The 22,180-nt window shown below is 48.1% G+C and overlaps 1 protein-coding gene across 1 annotated transcript in view; it reads right to left on the bottom strand.

Annotated features, from left to right (window-relative positions):
* Nucleotides 4,257-22,180, bottom strand: part of TG (thyroglobulin) — a 230,691-nt gene continuing 212,767 nt past the window's right edge. The window contains exons 45-48 of the mRNA XM_018058585.1: nucleotides 22,018-22,125; nucleotides 7,153-7,287; nucleotides 5,614-5,804; nucleotides 4,257-4,457 (exon numbers count right to left, since the gene is read on the bottom strand). Of these exons, the coding sequence (XP_017914074.1) occupies nucleotides 4,339-4,457; nucleotides 5,614-5,804; nucleotides 7,153-7,287; nucleotides 22,018-22,125 (553 nt within the window). The 3' untranslated portion in view covers nucleotides 4,257-4,338. The remainder of the gene's footprint in view (nucleotides 4,458-5,613; nucleotides 5,805-7,152; nucleotides 7,288-22,017; nucleotides 22,126-22,180) is intronic.

Below are 22,180 nucleotides of genomic sequence, written 5' to 3'. Positions count from 1 at the left end.
GCTAGGGGTCCCTGAGTACCGACAGTCTGGGCCCTCACAGCTCGCAGCTGTGTTTCAACTTCCCTTTGAGAAGGTTCCTCACCTCACCCCCTTATCTGTCCGGGTTGCTTCCAGCTCAGACGGAAGCTGACTCAGACCAGCGCAGGGCTCCCGGGAAATGTCGTCACTTCCCTTCCTGATTCCTGCTGTACTGACCCCCAAGGTCACTCTGGGTCTCAGGGGTAGGTGCTGCTCCCTTCACCTCCTGACTCCTGGGCAACCCTTGCCTTGATGTCGAGCGTTCTGGGGCCTTCCTGTCCTTGGCAGAGAAGGAGAAAGTTTGTGACGTCTTCATGGTTGCCCTGACCCACGTCAAGCTGGCCTGGTCCATCTGGGAACAGACAAGGACTGGCAGAGGCGTCTGTGTTGTGCAGGTAAAAGGGCTAGAATGGAAACTGGGCCCGATGGGGTGAGTGTAGCTCAGCCCCTTCCTTGTGATGCAGACTCAGGCCTCCTCCAGCTCAATGTAACTACCATACGTGTCTCTTTGGCCAGGCATTTTTTGAGAGCTGTCTCAGGGCAGGATGAAGACGGCCTGGTCCTTGGACCATCTGATTCCTCATTCCTGCCTTCCTAACGGGCTGACTCATACATAGCAGGTGCCCTGAGTTGATGGTTAACTGCCTGGGCTCTGGGGACATCGCCTTAGTGCTTTCTGTTGGTGTACGCAGCACCTCCATCAGCAGGGTGAACCTGCAGACTAGGCATTATGATAATGACAGGATGTTCAAATGGGATGTTTTCTATCTCAGTTTTCAGAGGCTGAGAACGAGTAGCAGGTGGCATCTGGAGCCAGGCCCTACGTGCAGGGCTGACAAAAGGGGTGGTCTGGGTGGGCTCTGTGAGCATTAGTCCATCGCTCACCCCGACCTTGTTGGAGAAAGTGAATGCTCCATTTTCTGAGCTATCAATGGTGAAATTGGGGTTTTGATATTGGACGGCTGAGAACTTAGGGAAAATAACGAGCTGTGTCTGAGTTTTGTTCCAAGAAGGATAAAACCTAGCTCTGAACAAGCGCAGTAATATGTTAATTTTCTGTGGTTGCTGTAACGAATCAGCACGTTTATGGACTTAAAACTACATGAATTTATTATCTTACAGTTCTACGGATAAGAAACTGACTATGTCTCAGCAGGCTAACTGAGCGTCAGCAGGCTCATTCTTTTCTAGAGGTTGTGGGGAAGAATCCATTACCTGCTTTTTCCAGTTTCCAGAGGCCACTCACATTCCTGGGCTCATAACCCCTTCCTCCATCTTCAAAGGGGCTTCCCAGGTGGCTCAGTGGTAAAGGAATCCACCTGCCAATGCAGGAGATACAGGAGATATGGGTTCGACCCCTAAGACAGGAAAATTGCCCAGGAAATAGCAATCCACTTCGGTATTCTTGTCTGAAAAACTCCATGGGCAGAGGGGCCTGGCAGGCTACAGGTCACAAGAGTTGGACACAACTTAGCAGCTAAAAACAACAAAAACCAAAACCACCTTGGGCGTCCCAGACGGCACTAATAGTAAAGAATCCACCTGCCAGTGCAGGAGAGGCAAAAGATGAGGTTAGATTCCTGGGTTAGGAAGGTCCCCTGGGGTAGGAAACGGCAGCCGACACCAGTATTTCTGCCTGGAAAATCCCATGGTCAGAGGAGCCTGGAGGGCTACAGTCCAGGGGGTCTGGTAGAGTCAGCAAAGAGTCAGACATAACTAAGCGACCGAGCAATGCAAATGTGGATATGAACTTATGTGGAAATATGGGATTTGCATATGTAATCATGGATCTCAAGATAAGATCATTTTGGATTCAGAGTGTCCTTGTAAGAGAAAGGAGAGGCAGGTCTGATGCGCAGGGAAGTCCGTGTGAGGACAGAGGCAGAGATGGCAGGGAGCCCCCAGTCATTAGTCACCAGAAGCCGGGGGAGGAGCATGAAATGGATTATCCTTCAGGGCCTTAAGAGACAGTGGCTCTGCTAGCCCCTTCGTGTTGGATTCTGGCTTCTAGAACTGAAATCATTTACTGCTGTTGCTTTAATGCCACCCCCCTGACCCTTTACAGTAGTGTGTGACAGAAGCCACAGGGAGCAAACAGAGATCTCATCCACTCCCACCTCTGGATCCCCCAGGAGACCCAAACAAGGCCTGGAAAGGCAGAGCACGCCTCCTGGGGCTGTGCCGCCTGCCCCTGCCCCCTGTCTGAGCCCCCAGGCCCAGTAACCTGCTCCTCAATTAAGGGTACCTGGATCCACCAGGGCCATGACCCCTGACACTGGGGCAGTTGGGCTTATCGGATTTCACAGTCCACACTGGACTGAGGAAGTAAAGAGGTGCTTCAGGCCAACTCCAACCCTGGGCCAAGAAAGAATGGCCCCAACGGTGAGAGGGCAGGATCAACTCTCACGGTCTTGGGAGCAAAGCTAATTTTGTGGCAGAGTGACAGCTCTCTACCCAACAACTCTCTCTCCACTTGTCTCAGCTAACTGTACCGCAGCTTTGCTGGAACAGCAACATCTATTATAGGAAACAAGCCATGCCTAGTCTAATCAGATCATGGTAAGCCCATTTCCTACTGTCTAAAAGTCTAAAGTAACTGGTCTAAAAGTGAGGACACAATTCCATCATGGACAATGAGATGTAAAGGGGAATCTGCTAGGAATTTCCAGGAAAGATTTTCCTCCAAGAAAAGAAAGAAGCACTTGAAGGCAAGGCCCTTGGTACTCTGTCCTGCTTACTTACAGCATGGGATGCTATCAGGAGGGGATGTGATGTCTGGAGCTGTGGCAGCCATGTTATGTTAGTGAAGCGAACCATCATCCATGGACTGAAGATAGCAAAGAGGAAGGCTACACAGAGTCTGGGTCCTTGACTGCACCACTGAGCCATTGGTCAGTCTTGGGACTACTTGCCTCTGGAAGTATCCTTTAGTTAAAGCATTGTAGTTGGGTACTTGTTTACTTACATGGAACCATCTTTGCAAAAAAAAAAAAAAACAACAACCTATAATGCTGATTAGAGGTCACCTGGGGTTTCAGGGCTATCAGTAGGCTTTTACAAGACACACAGACTTATCTGAAGTCCAGGAAGCACAGGGAAACAGAAATCAGAAGACTTGAGTTGAACTCTGATCCTCCACCTCTCCCCTGCATGAATTTAGGCACCATATAAGCCTTTCTGAGCTCTGCCTTCCACATCTGCAGAATGGGAGTGATAGTCCCAACATATGAATATTCACTGGCTTTGGTCTGAATTCAAATGAGATGACGTGTGAATACCACTTGTGACATGTCATGTAAATGACAGACTGTGAACCAGCTCCACCTGCTTCAACTTTGGGTTAATTGTGTGCGTGTATAGAGTGGGGGAGCGAGGGGAGAGAAACAGGAGAGAGAGAGAGAGGTTGGGGTGTGGGTGAGGGATCTAAACAGAAGACAACAGAAGATTTGCCTTCATAAGTATGTCCCACAGGAGGTGAATGATAAAATCGGGTGCTTACCTGGGAACGCAAGTCAACCAAAAGCTAGGGAGAATTCTGCATCCTTGCACCTCTTTCCGCTCACAGTCAGGTCCTGTCACCTCTAATTTCTGAAGGGTTCCTGGATCTGTACCTTTCCCCACTCCCACCCCATCCTCTCTGCCTCCATCCAGACCTCACCACCTCTCATTCAGAATACTGTCCCAGCCTGAGTTGGCCTCCCACCTCCGTTTTGGAATCTTCACAGGAGAATTCTTTCCAACACACAGGTGAGACTGTCTTCTTCTGGGGTTTTCCCTAGATAGATCCCCATTCCCTGGGTCACTGCTGACCTGCCTGCCTCTCCTTCTGGAGGGGAGGGTCCTTGCCCCCCTCCACCCCAATTACCCTGCACAGGGCTTGGTGCAAAGGGGATGCTCCATCAATATTTGTCAGAAGGAAACAGCACCCTGGGATTCAAACCTTGGGAGGATAAGGACATAGTTTGGTGTCTCCCAAGTGAGTGAGTGAGTGAAGTCGCTCAGTCGTGTCCATCTCTTTGCGACCCCATGGACTGTAGCCTACCAGGCTCCCCTATCCATGGGATTCTCCAGGCAAGAGTACTGGAGTAGATTGCCATTTCCTTCTCCAGGGGATCTTCCTGACCCAGGGATTGAACCCAGGTCTCCTGCATTGCAGGCAGATGCTTTACCCTCTGAGCCACAAGAATCCCTGGTGTCTCCCAAGGACTGTCTGAAATTAATGAATCTGAGTCACCAATGCTTTTCTGCAGGTAGACACTTTATTGATAGCGGCTATGTTGGAGAATAAGGTGTCCAGGGTGGCATTTGGGATGGGGCTGGTCACTTGCTGTAGGTCTTGGAGGCTAACTCTGGGAGACCCAGGAGGTCCTCTGTCAGCCCAGAGCCAGCCAGCTGGTCCTCCTCTTCGCTCTCTGCTGACAGCCCGTCCTTAGTTTCATCTGAAATAGGACAGACAAGGCTGGTCCAACCTGGATCCGATTTCTCCCTCATCTCTTCCCCTATGACCCAAAAGAGACCCCAGTCTTTGATGGGAGCTCCCTAGTGATGCCCCTCCAGAGGGACATTTCTGGGGTGGGGCACCAGACTTATAGCCTGACTCCAGGGATATACTAAGAGCACGATGGCCTTGAGTTCATCAACTGAGAAGATAAAATCAGAGTTGAGGACTTCCCCTGCAGTCCAGTGGTTAAGAATCTGCCTACCGACGCAGGGCACACGGTTCGATGCCCGGTCTGGGGAGATTTCACATACTGCAGAGCAAGGAAGCCCGTGTGCCGCAATCACTGAGCCCATGACTCACAACTGCTGTGCCCATGCCTCCTGGAGCCTGTGCTCCGCAAGGAGAAACCGGCACACCGCAGCTAGAGAAAGCCCGAGCAGCTACGAAGACCCAGCATAGCCAAAACAGATAAACTAACAATAATAATAAAAAGCAGAGTTGCGAGTCTAAAAAGTATGTTGGCCAAGCTGCTTCCCTGCTGAGCGCTCCAGCCTTTCGCTCCCCACAGGAGGAGCTCCTGTCAAGCTGAAAACCTCAGCTGCAGTGTCACCTCCCCCAGGAAGCCTTCCCAGAGGCTCCAGGGAGATGCCAGCCCTCGCTCCCTTGGGACCTCCCTAGTGAGGGGTCAGGCTTCCATCATGGCACCACAAAGTGGAAGGGCATTCGCTGGTTATGTCACTCAGTCCCCCACTCTTCCGGAAGCTTCTGCACCGCTCTCTCTGTCCCCAGCGTCCTCATGATTCACTTCCTCTCAGCACCTTCGCAACAGGAAGTTCTCTTCGACAGGAAGAGATGAAATGCCCACTTCTCCCCTGGCAGAAAGCCCTTTCTAAGCTGTTTCAGCCAGGCCTCCGAGGGCAGCGAGCAGGAAGTTCAAGGTCTCTCCCCGCAAGTGCTGCCTGCTAGTGGCGCCCTTCTCAGCCCTCCCAGCCCTCCCGGCTCCGGGCCCCCCAGGGTCTTCTCACTGTGCCGCCATCAGAACAGGAGGCCTCGGCAAAGAGGACCCACTCCTCCTGCCCCCAAACTGTGAGCCCCTCACGGGAAGGAGCGATGTCAATGGCATCCCAGGGGCCCGGTGACCCCCTGCTCCCCACCTGCCGAGGCCTTCAGAGACTGGATGTACTGGGACCAGAAGGAGCAGTCGGCTTTTTTCAGGCCCTGTCGGTTGGGGAGCAGGACACTGAGCTCCTTGTAGCTCTCTGCGCCATCGCGGGGGACAAAGTCAGGCCAGGGGGCTGCAAATTCAGGTGCTCTCCTGGAGAACTCATGAGGGTAGTTGGGATTTCTGGGGAAATGAGAAGAAAGCAACACCCATGAGGAACGACCCTCTTTCCTTTCATCATCTGAGATCACTGCCCGCTCACACACAGTCTCTGAGGACCCAGTCACACATCTTTAGGTGTTGGAGCAGGAGCTGAAAACCCGCCCCATCTAATGCCAGGGCTGTGCTCTGAACAGCTGTGTTACACATGAGTAAAGACACAGAGGCCCTGACTCACCCCTCTTAGGCCATTTCTGCAAGAGGAAAAGATGTGAGTTCAGGACCCAGCAGTGTTTCCCAGGACCTAGCCCTGCCCTTCTGACTTTCTGATTGCTCAGGAGGTCACATGTCCTTTTCAATTCTGGTGATCTTTGCTCTGCCAGTGTCTGGAATGCCTTTGTTTGCCCAAGGCCTGGGCAGGTAGGTGGGCCTGGAGCTGGACAAACTTGTTGGCCACCTACAGGTCAACTTGTCCTTTGAAGTTTCCAGGGGGCTGAGCGCTGAGCTCGGTGAGCACTCCTGGTCTGTTGCAAAGGGACAGAGGTAAACCACAGGGGGATGGGCAGTGAAGCAGGAACTGGCTCCAGAAGAAGGAATGGTGAGCACACTAGCTGGGCTAGAACAGAGGTGTGTGGGAAGGCTGGGGGAGACAAGGAAGGGTCTGGAACTTCATTTGATCTTCTAAGATGGCAGTCCTGCACTTGGGGGTGATTCTGCCTTCCAGGGGGGCATTTGGTAATGTCTGAGATATTTTTGTTTTCATAAATGGAAGGATTGATGATGAAGCTAAAGCTCCAAAATTTTGACCACCTGATGTGAAGAGCTGACTGCTTAGAAAAGACCTTGATGCTGGGAAAAATTGAGGGCAAGAGGAAAAGGGGGTGGCAGAGAATGAGATGGTTGGATGGCATCATCAACTCAATGGACATGAGTTTGAGCAAACTCTGGGAGATAGTGAAGGACAGGGAAGCCTGGCATGCTGCAGTCCATGGGGTGGCAAAGAATCGGACGCAACTGAGTGATTGAACAGCAACAACATAACTGGAACACGGGTGAGGTGCTCCTAGCCTCTAGTGGATGGAGGCCAGAGATGCTGCTAGACAGCCTACAACGCCTAGGACGCCTTGCCACAAAGACTCACCCAGACCAGTGTCAACAGTGCTGAGGGTGAGAAAGTCTAGAGCCATCCAAGGGAGTACACGATTGGGATGTTTCTGTACCAAGGTCACTTTGGATGGAAGGGGAGATTGAGTCAGGGAGACCACTGGCAGGGAGGCAAGGGTGAGTCCGTCAGTGCAAAGTGTGACCTTTGCGTTCAGAGGGAGGGGAAGGGATGCACATGACAGCCTCCAGGCGCACACGGTCCACTCACCCGGATCGGATGAAGTTGGAAAAATACTGCATGATTTTCAGGGAAAGGCTTTTCTCCTCCAGAGTAAACTGCCCCTCGTAGGCAGGGTAGAAGGGAAGTCCAAAGGCATACAGAACATCTGTCAGCAATTCCAAGCTGGGAAAACACACAGAAACAAAAGTTACAAGAAAAAACAAAAGTTAAAGGAATATTAAACTGCTGGAAGAACCCACATGAGCCAAAATCCAGTATTCATGTCCCAGTGAAGATTTTCTCTCTTTATGTCTTAGATTCCTGTGTGGTGTTTAGTTGAGTTGAGATTCTGCTTGGCCCTTAGTCCAGTGGCCTCTTGGGCAGATCCTCGGCACATAGGTTGAAGAGTACCCAACCCTGAGAATGCAACTCCCTGGAAACATCTGTAAGACTAAGCAATTTTCTAAGACAATGTTCTCTTGACTGCATTCCATGATACTTAGAACACTACCAATTGAACATCTGTTTGTTCAAAGTAACTTGTGTTTTCAACCCCTTCCTGTGCTAGTCCTTATAATCATACATGGTTTATACTCTCCAACTCTTTTCCAGCTTGACACTCATCCATGTAACCCATTCAGTACAATGCCTGGCACATAACTGGTCAATAATACATATACTACGCTTAACCGGAGATCTGGATGGATGTGAGAGTTGCACTGTGAAGAAAGCTGAGCACCGAAGAATTGATGCTTTTGAACTGTGGTGTTGGAGAAGACTCTTGAGAGTCCCTTGGACTGCAAGGAGATCCAACCAGTCCATTCTAAACGAGATCAGTCCTGGGTGTTCTTTGGAAGGACTGATGCTAAAGCTGAAACTCCAATACTTCAGCCACCTCATGTGAAGAGCTGACTCATTGGAAAAGACTCTGATGCTGGGAGGGATTGGGGGCAAGAGGAGAAGGGGACAACAGAGGATGAGATGGCTGGATGGCATCACTGACTCGATGGACGTGAGTCTGAGTGAATTCCGGGAGATGGTGATGGACAGGGAAGCCTGGCGTGCTGCAATTCATGGGGTTGCAAAGAGTCGGACATGACTGTGACTGACTGAAATGAACTGAACTGAATAAGCAGCAGGCAGGAGGGAATAAAGATTTGGAAGCCCAATGAGTGGTTGAAATGGACTGAGCTGGCAATGGGGAGACAAGTCCAGTGGTACACAGGTCCATGGGAGTGAGTGCTGGGAGAAAGGCTGGAGGGACTTTACAGCAGTATAGTAGAGAATCTGACTTTTCCCAAGAAGTCTGGCCCATGCCCTCTGGTGGCTGGGAAGTAATCCATGCCATATCGATGTGAGTGTCTTTCTTTAGGGCAGCACTTTGTTGGCCGTGCTGGACCTTCCTTAAATGTAGCCGTATCAGCACAGGGGCTGGCCATGCCAGATCAACCACATGACTTAGAGTGGGGGCTCTGGGCCATATGATAACACTCAACCTGGAGACTGAGGTTAACCACACGGGCAATCAATGAAACAGTCAATCACATAAAGGGGCTCCTATCAAACCTCTGAGCACCATTTGAAGGTACCTCCCTGGTGGACACCACTCTGGGCACATCTTTGTTGTTGTTCAGTTGTTAAGTTGTGCCCGACTCTTTGCCGCTCCATGGACTGCAGCATGTCAGGCTTCCCGATCTTTCACTATCTCTCAGAGTTGGCTCAAACCCATGTCCATCAAGTCAGTGATGCCATCCAACCATCTCATCCTCTGTCGCCCCTTTCTCCTCCTGTCCTCAATCTTCCCCAGCATCAGGGTCTTTTCTAACGAGTTGGTTCTTCACATCAGGGGGCCAAAGTACTGGAGCTTCGCTTTCACATCAGTGTCCAGAGCATGGCCCTCCCGATTCCACTGGGAGAGGGCAACAGCAGAGCTTCGCGTTCGGAAGCCCCGGGACTCTGCGCTCTGCTGCTCTTCCTTTGATCGTAATCTACATCCCTTCCTTGTGACGACCTCAACCATGACTACAGCAGCTTTCCCTGAGGTCTGTGAGTCCTTCCAGGGAATTTTCAAACCAGAGGGTAGTTTGGGGAACCCTCCAAATTTGCACTTGTCTTCAGAAATGAGCGAGGTCTTATGGCGAGGCCGTGTTCTCTGACCTTGCACTTGGCCCAATTTATCATGAGAGCCAATTTCTTAACTTTATAGATGAGGAAGATGAAGTTCAGAGAGGTTTCCTGACTTACTCAGAGACAGCAGGAACTTGAACAGCAGAGTTGGGCCAAGAACCTTGCTAGGAAGGCATGATGTTAACAAAAGACCTGAGGGGAGTGGCCCAAGGACACTGTCCCTGGTCCTGGCTCCTCTACTCTCAAGCCGAGTGATTTCCCAAAAATTACCTGACCTCCCTGATTTCCTGTTTTGTCATCTGGGGAACGAGTGTGAAATACCTCCTGCACATGGCTGCAGTGAAGTCTGAAATACGGGGGATGCGGTAGGTACCTGAACGCTTGGCCCACTTCTTTCTCATCCGTCATTCTACTTCCAGATTTAATCAACCATCTTTGAGGTGTCAGTGGCGTCTCAGAGTCACCATTGATTCTCATCAGCGCTGGTACCATGGGCAGATATGCCCAGTGCTGGTCCTGGGAAAGGGCTTAGATTACATGACTCCCATGTAAAGGCAATTTGTACAGAGACTAAACTGCTCTAAAGCAAGAAGCAAAGTTGTGTGACTAGACAGTGTGACTCTGAGTAACCCACTGTGATGACCCCAGAGATGGGAAGGGAGACCGCCCTCAAGATGAGGGATGTGAAGGGAGACATTTCAAGCGCAGAAGGGGCCTTCTCTGCTGTTCATCACCTGCTTAGGCTGGGAACTGCAGTGACTCACGGGCCTGAGGTGGGGCTGGGGGCCTGGCACCTGGTCTAGGCTGGGGACTTCCTAGGGGCTCGAGGGCCAGAGTGCCTCCTGTGACCATCAGACTTATCAGCAGGCGTACATGTGACTCTCAGCAGGGCACAGAAGAAATGACACGCTACTGAGTCACTCAGCTGAGACCCTGCTCTATCTGTCACTTGTCACCCGTGTAACTTTAGATGAGTCATTTGATGTCTTTGAGGCTGAGTTTCTTCATCGTGAAATACAGACCAGTGCATCCATGGCATGTGGAGGCTATTAAAACAAGTGTTTCACAAATTCCGGGAACTAGTGTGATTATGGTTTTTATTGTTCAGTAGCTAAGTCGTGTCCAACACTTTGTGACCATAAGGACTGCAGCATGCCAGGCTCCCCTGTCCTCCACTATCTCTGGAAGATTGCTCAGATTCATATCCATTGAATCTGTGATGCTATCTACCTACCTCATTCTCTGGTGCCCCCTTCTCCTGCCTTCAATCTTTCCCAGCACCAGCTTCTTTTCCGATGAGTTGGCTCTTCGCATCAAGTGGCCAAAGTATTGGAGCTTCATCTTCAGTATCAGTCCTTCCAGTGAATATTCAGGGTTGATTTCCTTTAGGAATGATTGGTTTGATTCCTTGCTATCCAAGGGACTCTTAAGAGTCTTCTTCAGTATTGAAACTCAAAAGCATCAATTCTTTGGCACTCGGTCCAACATTCACATCCATACATGACTACAGGAAAAACCATCACTTTGAGTATATGGACCTTTGTTGGCCAAGTGAGGTCTCTGCTTTTTAATATGCTGTCTAGGTTTGTCATAGCTTTTCTACCAAGGAGTAAGCATCTTTTAATTTCATGACCACAGTCACCATCCACAGTGATTCTGGAGCCCAAGAAAAGAAAATCTGTCACTGTTTCTGGTGCCTGCATGAAAGGCATCATAGAAGGAACATGAGACAGTGTGAGCCCCCAGGACCAACGGTGCTCAGAATAACAGTCCTAAAGGGTGATGTCTCTTTGCAGCTGTTGTCAGGTACCCCGATCCTCTCAGAACCAAGGTAAGCTTTCCTTCAGTCCTGAGCAGGGAGGAGGAAGTGGCACCAGAATTTATAGGTTCTGGGACCCGAAGAGCCAAGCCCCTTGTTCGGTGACAAAGCATCCACGGTCAAGCTCAGACAAAGCCCAGAGTCTGCAGTCCCCACCTGGACCGTTCAGCGGCCAGCTCTCCTCGGCGCCTGTTCAGCTACCATTTCCCGAGCACCTGTGACATGCCAGCGACTGTGGTTGATCTTTGATCAGCAACATTAAGGACCAGCCAGGAAGTAAGAGTAGCACCTGCATCATTCGCAGGTGATGACCCAAGGCCCGGAAAGGTGATACGTCACAGGAGAGCCGGAAGTGTGTGTTGGAATGACCTTCTGCATTTTACAGATAGAGAGTCCGAAGTTCAAGGAGCTTCATGTGATTTCCCCAAGGACAAGCGGTAGTTGGTTATAGAACAGTGAGCTACTCAGCTTTTCTGAGCCCCGGAGAAAACCGGAAGTTTGGGAACCACTCGAGTGCATGCTCATTAAGGTCTTTCGGCTCTGGTCCTGTGAAAGGCATGAGAACTGAGACCAGAGGAACTGAGGGCCACATCTGAAGGGATGAGGGACATTGGTGATCTCTACACAAGCCAGTCACCAGCTGATCTCTTTGGGAACCATTGCTGGAGTAGGCTGGGAAGATAGATTAGAACAGAAATCGCAGGGTGGCTGCAATTATCTAGTAGGAATAGAAGGCTGCTTCCTTTAACAGATTGCACCCTGCTCCCCAATCCCTGCCCTGGCCCTGACCTTACCTTCTAGCCAACCTGCTCACCTAAAATCTGCTGGATTTGCAGGGAGGCTAAGCCTGCATTCCAGCGAGTCAAAAGCAAAGTCACATTTCGGAGACTATTCACACACAATCTCCTGACCTGAGCTCTGCTTCCAGCATAAGGGAGGCATCACACATGAACGCTAGGGCTTCTTATGGAGCAGGACTGAGGTGCTGTCCTCAGAGAAATACACTTGTTTCTGGGCCCTGTGGACACAGTGACCTGCGCTGGGGAGCAGGGGGGAGGAATGGGTAGGATCTTTCTTGACATAAACAGGCCACATGTTTGCCTTCTGGAGGTTGAAGAGGCTTGGCTGCTGAAAGGCCATTGCTCCAGCCTATGTAACTGGATTGATCTGAGTTTCTATCCTTGTTCTGACTGCAGGAGCAAGTTTGTTGACCTCATCCCCATAAAATATACTCCTTTTCTTATCTTTAGCCAGCATCTCTCTCGACAACTTCCTCCAAAGGAAATTAGGGAACACAAAGGAGTAAAAGTCCTTCTGCTTCTCAGGCCTTTTTTTTTTTTTTGAAGGGTTGTTAAATAACTTAAAAATAGAAGCTTACCAGTATGCTTCTCTTTGTGCAAATCTATTATGCAAAAGTTCAGATTCTGCCCATGAATTAATCAAGAAGTAATTATATGCTTTGGCCTGTGTGTTACAAAAGGATTCCCTATACAATACTTTAAATAACACAGCCCCATCCATGGCTCCAGATGAAATAGTTGCAATATTTCCATAGCTCCCTAAAGCCCAGCAGAGCTGGATGATATATGCTTTGGCAATACAGGCGACACTTTCAAAGGACTTGCTGGATTAACCTGGACATTTTATTCCCTACATAAGGCATAAAAACTGTTGCTCAGAAAGGGCTGAACTTTCCTGGCCCAACACATCTATTCTCACCAGGAAGTTATGTGTCTACCAAGAGCCAACTGTGTTCCTCGCTAATCTGTTTGTGCCTGTTATAGTTCTCACTGTAATTACAGAGCTGAATTAAATGCATTGCATATTTCGTGGATGCCCCACTTTCAAGAAACCAAAAGTGGACATCACAGAGCTTGCATTATGGTTTTGGTTTTGCACAAATTTCAAACAGAGAATTCCAAACTGTATTTTTCTACTCAAACTTTTGACCCTGCACGAAGCATGGCAAGTAAATGTACGTTTATATGCTTACAGTTCAAATTAAATGTTTAAGGCATATACATACCTTATTCATTTTTCACAAGTTCCCATTTTTGTTAACTTTCTTAACTAAATGATCATAATATTGGATAACAGGGTTTCCAATGGTTTTTAGTGAGTTGTGTCATGAATGTGAAAAGACCAATGTGCATTCTACATAATCTTAAAAATCTCCGATGCCTTTCTATCATACTCAGATACAATAATATCTCTGCCTGCCACAGCTTGCAAACTCCTATGTGAACTGCAAGACCCCATCTTTTTCTCCCACATCTCCAACTACTCTCCTCCTCTTCAAAAGACTTCAGTTCTCCATCCCTCTTTATCCTCAGACATGTCAAGATTTTTTCCTTTTTTCTTCCTACTTCCATTATCCAAACTTATTCTACTTATTTATCATCTGTTCTTTGCAACCTATTCTTAGACCCTTATCAGCCTTACCCCTGACTATAGTGTTAGTCCCAAGAGTGTAGCCCTTCTCTATCTTACCAGTTGCTCTATCTCTAGGATTTCCATCTCAGAGAATCTGGGGCATGGAAGATAGTAGTTATTTGTTGTATCAGTGTTTAAAAGGATGCATAGCACAAGCCCTTATATATCATGAGGTTGGCTTCAGTCTCAGAAAATGATTTACTTCCATCTTTACTGGGAAATTATCTTGTTAATCACAAAGGATGTAGCCAGGCCAAGGGACTCAGTTCAAGAATTCAGCCTCTAAATATTTTCTTTGGTTTGCTAATTTCAACTAATCCACCAAGACACATCAACTAGAAAGATAAGACTATGAATCTGGAATGTCAAAGGCCCCTGGAATGCACAGAAACATCTAGAATGCACATGCAGTGGTGTACACAATGTCTTGAGTTTGAAATTGATGGCTTTGTTTTTCCAGGGTTGGGACAACTTGTGAAGGAGGAACATAAATGCTTCGTTAGTCATTTTTTTTTCTCAGACCTTATTTTTCCTAAAAGGAAAATAACCCAAATACTGACCAGCTACAATATGCCAAGTATTTAATCTATATTGACAGGAATCTTCACACTATGAGGCAGAAGTAACTAAACCCATTTTCCAGGTGAGGAAACTGAGGCAAAGGAACTTGCTCAAATGCAGCAGCTAACAAATGGAAGAGATAGGATTAACATCCTAGTTGGTTTAACGTCCAAGGGTGTGTTCTTCTACACTGAATTGCTTCTTCCAAAGGTATAGAACAGTCCAGCGTCCTATGTGGAGCTTGGAAAGGTGTTTAATCCCAAGAGTCCGACCCCACCGCCCATTCAAAGTCAAGTCTCAGCTCTCTAAAATGTCTTCTGCACTGCAGAGACACGGAAATCACATCTCAGGATCCTGGAGACCAAAAGCTTTGGAATAAGGACCTGAACAGAGCACACAATTCAAGTCTGACGGCTCACACAGTCCCGAGGTGAATTTTCATGTGAATGATGACCTGACTCTACCTGCCAGGAAGCTTAAGATCATGGGCCTCAATCTCCTTTCTGAAGTGGCCACAGCAACCCTTTTGGTGGCCAGTTCCCCAAAACCACTTTATCTGTGGTTACTTTCTTCCTCGCACTTGCTCATTCCAACGTGGGTTCTCCCAGGATCATACATTAAACAGTATGAGTAGCACCTACCGAGTGCCAACTTTACGCCAGGCAGCAAGTTAGGCTGTTTGCATGCTTTGTCTTACTTGATCCCCACACACTCCTGTACGTTATCAGTACTATTACTAGCTCCATCTGCGGATGAGGAAACCGAAGCTCAGAGAGGCTGTCACCAGCCAGAGGCACACAGTACAAGGCAGAACCAGGCTGAGCCCCCTAAGGACAGGCACTATCAGAGAAAACGCCAATGCTCCCTGCTACGCTTGCTGGGGCCTGGAGAGGAACCCCCAAACCTGAGTCGGTCACAGGGGAGTCCTTTTGCTCATGAGTGGCAGAGAATAAAGGGGGGGGGTGCTATTCTGGGAAGATACTTGGCAAGTGTGTCCTTTGAGAAGAACTGGTTAGAGACAAAGACATCAACCACAGTCAACAAGATGGTGAAGCCGGGACTGGCAGGGAGGGAAGAGTCCTGCAGAGTGAGGGAGGCGATGCTTAGAGACAGCTGGGCAAGAGAGACAACGCCCATGGCCTGAGATGCAGGAGTGGACAGCAGGCCAGGGCCCTGCCTGATGCGACCACCAAAGAGAGCCTGTCAGCTCTCCAGGGCTTAGTAATAGAAGCACCAAAGGTTCTGGTTGGGTGGTATGCTGTGGTCTGCCTGAGACTCTGTGGGGCCAGACACAGTATCTGGGGGTGGGTTGGTCCTGTGCTTATTCAGGGATGGGGTCTGAGAAAGGGGTCGCCACTTCCCTCCAGTGCTGTTAGTGATAACTGCCGTTTTGAGGGATGCCAGCAGTGCTTATCAACTGAGGAGCATTTTGGCCCCCAAGGAAAGTGGCCATGTTTATCACAACTGGGAAGGTGCTTCTGGCATTGAATGAGTGGAGGTGAGAGTTGCCACTAAACTCTGCTAAACAGCATGCAATGCACAGGATAGGCTCCACGCCAAAGAGTTATCCAGCCGGAAATGTCAACAGTGTTCAAGTTGAGACACCCTAGATTATAGTCACCACTGAAAATTCCTCTTCCTGAAACAATAGGCTATATAGATGGAGCCATGGAGGAAACTGGCTCAAAATCTCTGCAGTAAGCAGCACTGAGCAAAAGAAACACTCTAAGTTGTGTTCACTTAGGTTCAGTCACTCAGGTGTGTCCGACTCTTTGTGATCCCATGGACTGCGGCACGCCAGGCTTCCCTGTCCTTCACCAACTCCTGGAGCTTGCTCAAACTCATGTTCATTGAATCAGCGATGCCATCCAACCATCTCATCCTCTGTCATCCCTTCTCCTCCTGCCTTCAATCTTTCCCAGCATCAGGATCTTTTCCAGTGAGTCAATTCTTCCCATTAGGTGGCCAGAGTATTGGAGTTTCAGCTTCAGCATCAGTCCTTCCAATGAATATTCAGGACTGATTTCCTTTAGGATGGACTGGTTGGATCTCCTCGCAGTCCAAGGGACTCTCAAGAGTCTTCTCCAACACCACAGTTCAAAAGCATCAAATCTTCAGCACTCAACTTTCTTTATAGTCCAACTCTCACATCCACACATGACTACTGGTAAAACCATAGCTTTGACTAGACAGACATTTGTTGGCAAAACAATGTCTCTGCTTTTAAATATGCTGTCTAGGTTGGTCATAACTTTTCTTCCAATGAACAAGCGTCTTTTAATTTCATGCCTGCAGTCACCATCTGCAGTGATTTGGAGCCCCCCAAAAATAAAGTCTCTCACTGTTTCCATTGTTTCCCCATCTATTTGCCATGAGTAGATGAGATCAGATGCCATGATCTTAGTTTTCTGAATGTTGAGCTTTAAGCCAACTTTTTCACTCTCCTCTTTCACTTTCATCAAGAGGCTCTTTAGTTCTCTGCTTTCTGCCATAAGGGTGGTGTCATCTGCATATCTGAGGTTATTGATATTTCTCCTGGCAATCTTGATTCTAGCTTGTGCTTCATCCAGCCCAGCATTTCGCATGACGTACTCTGTATATAAGTTAAATAAGCAGGGTGACAAGATACAGCCTTGACGTACTTCTTTCCCAATTTGGAACCAGTCTGTTCTTCCACGTCCAGTTCTAACTGCTGCTTCCTGACCTGCATACAGATTTCTCAGGAGGCAGGTCAGGTGGTCTGGTATTCCCATCTCTTTCAGAATTTTCCACAGTTTATTGTGATCCACACAGTCAAAGGCTTTGGCATAGTCAATAAAGCAGAAATAGATGTTTTTCTGGAACTTTCTCGCTTTTTTGATGATCCATCAGATGTTGGCAATTTGATCTCTGGTTCCTCTGCCTTTTCTAAAACCAGCTTGAACATCTGGAAGTTCAGGGTTCACATACTATTGAAGCCTGGCTTGGAGAATTTTGAGAATTACTTTGCTACCATGTGAGATGAGTGCAATTGTGTAGTAGTTGGAACATTCTTTGATATTGCCTTTCTTTGGGATTGGAATGAAAACTGACCTTTTCCAGTCCTGTGGCCACTGCTGAGTTTTCCAAATTTGCTGGCATATTGAGTGCAGCACTTTCACAGCATTATCTTTTAGGATTTGAAATAGCTCAACTGGAATTCCATCACCTCCACTAGCTTTATCTGTAGTGATGCTTGCTAAGGCCCACTTGACTTCATATCCAGGATGTCTGGCTCTACATGAGTGATCACACCATCATAGTTATCTGGGTCATGAAGATCTTTTTTTGTATCGTTCTTCTCTGTATTCTTGCCACCTCTTCTTAATATCTTCTGCTTCTGTTAGGTCCATACCGTTCTGTCCTTTATCGAGCCCATTTTTGCATGAAATGTTCCCTTGGTATCTCTAATTTTCTTGAAGAGATCTCTAGTCTTTCCCATTCTATTGCTTTCCTCTATTTCTTTGCATTGATCACCGAGGAAGGATTCATGTCAATAGTTTTAAACAGTGTAAGTTGTGTTCTCATGTCAACAGTCTTGGAAGCACAGCTGCTGGACCAGATGCAGGTATTCTCTCCCTGAACCCTTCCAGTATCCCTATGGGACATGCACTATCACTCTCCCTTATACAGATGAAGATGCACTGAGGCTCAGAGAGGTTAAGCATCTTGTCCAAAGTCACAGCCAGCAAGTGGACTTAGCCATGGTAAGGACTCAGAAGTTTCAGGCTGAAGTAGGTGCAATTGAAAGAAAACTGGAGAAAGGGCAGGAGACAGGGTTTGAGTTCAGACTGCCAGTTACTAACTCTGTAGCTGGCACATAACTCCAGTCTCCCCTGAGCATTTGTTTCTTTATCTGTAAGATGAGTTGGACAAAATCATCTTACATAGCTTGTGATTCTTTGAATCTGGATCTTAAAATTGCACCTTCCTCCCATACTGTAGATTTTCATTCCTTTGTCTCCTCCCTCATCCATTATGCCTATTCTTTCCTCACAGAATTTCATAGATGTAAATCTCATCTACAATCCAGGTAAGCAGGTAGAGGACCAAGCAGCGCTGCGATCTATTAACAAGCGGCTGTGAGAAAGTGGTAATTTATTGTGTTTTGCTCTCTGGCTATGCCAGGAAAGCTAATATATGCTCACAGAAATGGAGGTACCAGACAGATGGCTGAAACCATAAGGCATGCACATATATTTTAAGTCTGTAGATCTGAGCCAGAAATAAATGAGACTGTGACAGCTCCAGGGCAGAATGAGGGAGATGTCTTTTCAGGCAGTAAAAGATAAACTTGCCAACAATTAAATGGGTTAGTTCCCGTGATTCATTCATTCATCTACTACATAGATGGAACCGTATTACGGTCGTTGTGGGAGAGATGATACATGCCTAGAAAAATGTCAAGAACGTGTTTTGATGGACAAGAATAATCAGACACTCTCACCATTTCCTGTTTACCAGGTCCCATTCTATATACAATTGATCATAGCAACCCTCTGAAGTAGACACTCTTATTATTATTCCCATTTTCAGATGAAGAAACTGTCACCAAGCAGATTAAGTGACTTGCTTTAGATTCCTGAGCTAATAAGACAAGTTTCTAACAAGGCAGCTGGCCCAGAGTCCCTGCTCTAACCAGAACACTCTCTGCCTTTGTACAGTTAGCAACATATCTGTCTCTAAAACATATCAGTGACGCAGAGTCTCTTTGCCCCAAAATTCATAGAATGTGAGAGTCAGAAGGTGTCTTAAAGGTGACTGAGCCCAGATGTTTTTCATATCTCTCTAAACTGCATGCCCTTAAAATTTTCCTTGAAGCTCAGTTATTGAGATAAGGGGCTGGGAGGCTCAGATTACCCCCACCCTCTTCTTGCTGTCCTCCTCTCAGGGACCCTGGGTCCAGAGCTCTACAGAGCCCAGCTAAAACTAAGTACTCCTGACCTCTGTCACCACCTTACTCCCATTCTGCAGATGGCAAAACTAAGTCCCAAGGCGCCCATAAACTAGAGTGGAAAGGACACTTTCCCACCTGTTAAATGAGGTAGTTGGATCAGCTTCTGTCCTTCAGCATGGTTTCCTGAGCACCTACTATGCCCTTTCTGTGTCAGGAGGGTCTCTTGGCCCTGAGGTGCTGTGACTATAAAGACCCAGCAGGCACTTTGTGTTCTCATGCACAAACATGTCTTCCTTTCAAGGGAGGGTCTGCGGGCCAGCCCTGCCTGTTGGTCCCCAGGAGGGTGTGCAGATGCTCTTCAGCAACACAGAACACCAAACTGGCCACGGCAGTCTGAGGATATGTCTTGGACTCTGTTCAAGGATCGCTCCTCCCAGGACCGCCCCGATCCCAAGTCCCAAACAGCCAGCTTTGAATTCTTGTCTCTCAGGAGCCTCCCCGGCAGGGCTGTCATATTACCAAGAGGGGTGGTGCTTCGGGTTGAATTCTGTCCCCCTTAAAAGACACGTTGGAGCCCCTGCCTCTAGGACCTCAGAATATGACCTTCATTGGGAACAAGGTCTTTGCAGAGATAACCAAGTTAAGTGGAACTCCTTAGGGTGGGTCTTAGTCCAGTAGGACCGATGTCCTTACAAAAAGCAGAAATCTGCACATAGACGCACACTGGAAAGACGCTCATCTACTAGCCAAGAAATGCCTGAGGCCCCCGGAGGCAGGCGGTGGGGTGGGGCTGGAGCAGAGCATCCCCTCCAGCCTCCAGGGGGAGCATGGCCCTGCTCCCGCCTTGATTCCCGACTCTGGGCCTCCAGAACTGTTGTTCTAACCACCCCCAGGGAGGAAAAGAATTCAGATGGGGTCAAAGTATTACTGATTCTGGCTGGAATCCTATGGATCTTTTCATTATGCTTTGTTTTGATTGTTTCTGTCTTCATATAATAGGCGCAGTTCTTTTTGTTTTTGTTTTTTTGACACTTATAAATTCTGGAGTCCCAGCTACTGAGGTGGCTCAGTGGTAAAGAAAGAATCCACCTGCCAGTGTACGGGACACAGGTTCGATCCCTGGCCTGGGAAGATCCCACATGCCTCAGGGCCTCTAAGCCTGAGTGCTGCAAATGCTGAAGTCCATAGGCCCTAAAGCCAGTGCAATGAGAAGCCCGCGCACCGCAACTAGAATAGCCCCTACTTGCTGCAACTAGAGAAAAAGCCCATACAGCGACAGAGACCCAGCACAGCCAAGAATAAATAAACACAAGAAAAAAAATTATCAAAAACATTCTGAAATCCAAAAGTACATGCATGTGTTGAAGGCTTTTGATGAGCTTACTTCTGGAGGCTCATAGCTTCTGCTATAACCTCTACCTTAGAAGAGAGGCGGGCAGACCAGACTGAAGAAATGCACCGGGTGCGAATTCCTGAGAGCCCTGGTATTTGGGAGGTGCTGCCAAGGCAGACTCCACCAACGACTTCCCACGCCTGGCCCCCCCAGGATGCAGTGGCCGCAGGGTTACGAGGCTCCCTTTCATCTTTGTCCAAACCCTCAACTGTCCTCACCACCCTCTTCCTTCTCTACTGACTGCCTTCTCAGCAGGATCCTCGCCTGACATGACTCCCCTTCCCACACCCTGGAGGCAGCTGCTTGACTCTAGGAAATGGAGCAGGCTGACAGCCTTCTAAGCAGAGAGATGGCACATTTTCATGGAGAGAGAACTCTGGGGCTCAGAGAAGCTGAGTAGCTCACTGTTCTATAACCAACCACAGCTTGTCCTTGGGGAAATCAGGTGAAGCTCCTTGACCTTCGGACTCTTAATCTGTAAAATGCAGAAGGTCATTCCAACACTGCTGACCTCACAAAGATGGATGTTCTGTGTGTGTGTTAGTCGCTCAGTCGTGTCTGACTCTTTGCCACCCCATGGACCATAGCCTGCCAGGCTCCTCTGTCCATGGGATTCTCCAGGCAAGAATACTGGAATGGGTTGCCATGCCTTTCTCGAGGGGATCTTCCCAACCCAGGGATCCAACCGGGGTCTCCTGCATTGCAGGAAGATTCTTTACCAGACATTCTGTGCAGTGTTACAAATTTAAAAACCTGTCAAGGGAAGCCAGGTAAACAGTGAGTGCTTGCTTAGGAAAACTAGAATATTTGGGAGACTGTAGTAGTTTCTTGTAGTTGCTGTAACAAATTACCGTAAACTCTGGTGACTTATAGCAATAGAAATGTGCTGTTTCATGGTTCTGGAGACAAAACCAGATTTATTGAGCCCAAATCCAGATGTGGGCAGGGCCATGGTGCCTCTGGAGGCTCCAGAGAAGAAGCCAGGTCTTACGCTTCCAACTCTGGTGGTGCTGGCATTTCTTGGCTTATATGTGGATCACTCAAGCTCTGCTTCCTCCTCTTCTATGCGTATCAAATCTCCCCACCTCCCTCTTATAAGGACACTTGTGAATGCATTTAGGATCCTTTGGGATAATTCAGGATAGTTTTTTTTTTTTCTTTTTGCATCAGTATCCCTACTTTATTCACATCTACAAGCCCTTTTTTCCTTAAGAGGTCACATTTAGAGGTTCTCAAGTTTAGGATTTGGTATCTCTAGGTGATCATTATTTCCTTTTGTTGCGAAAAATCTTTTACTTTGGAAAGCCGTTTTCTTAAATTAAGCTAACTGTTCAGTTTTTAGAGGCACAAACACATAGGATTAATAAAGATGGCTCCTCCTCCCAAGCCAGATCAACCAATGAATAGCTAATGCTGCAATCCCAAACTGCTTTCTACATATTGTATCCTACATGCCCTTCCTACAGTGCTGTGAGATACAGTGGCGATTACTGTTCTACCCATTTTTCAGATGAGACTCAGAAAAGTTAAGCGATGTGTTCCATGTCATTGAACCATGTCCTGCCACCTTTTCTCCGTTACCCTGTGGACCGCAGAAGTGACAGGGACCCTCGGCCAGATTCCCTTCACATGCCGATACCCACTGTGGCCACGCGGTCACCTTACCTGCTGTGGCTGTAGCTTTCTGGAGCGTGGTACATGTAGACGTTTCCTCGGACCGTCCTTGCCCAGTGACTGGCCATGTCGATCACAGGGCAGATGATAAAGTAGTCTCTGGTGAGAGGAAGACAGAGGGGGATGTTAGCCACGTCCAGCTCTATAGTCAACC

Source organism: Capra hircus, chromosome 14 (assembly GCF_001704415.2).
Source record: "Capra hircus breed San Clemente chromosome 14, ASM170441v1, whole genome shotgun sequence".
Classification (NCBI taxonomy): Eukaryota; Metazoa; Chordata; class Mammalia; order Artiodactyla; family Bovidae; genus Capra; species Capra hircus.
Note: the sequence above shows the minus strand (reverse complement) of the source record. Positions and strands in the feature narration are given on the sequence as shown.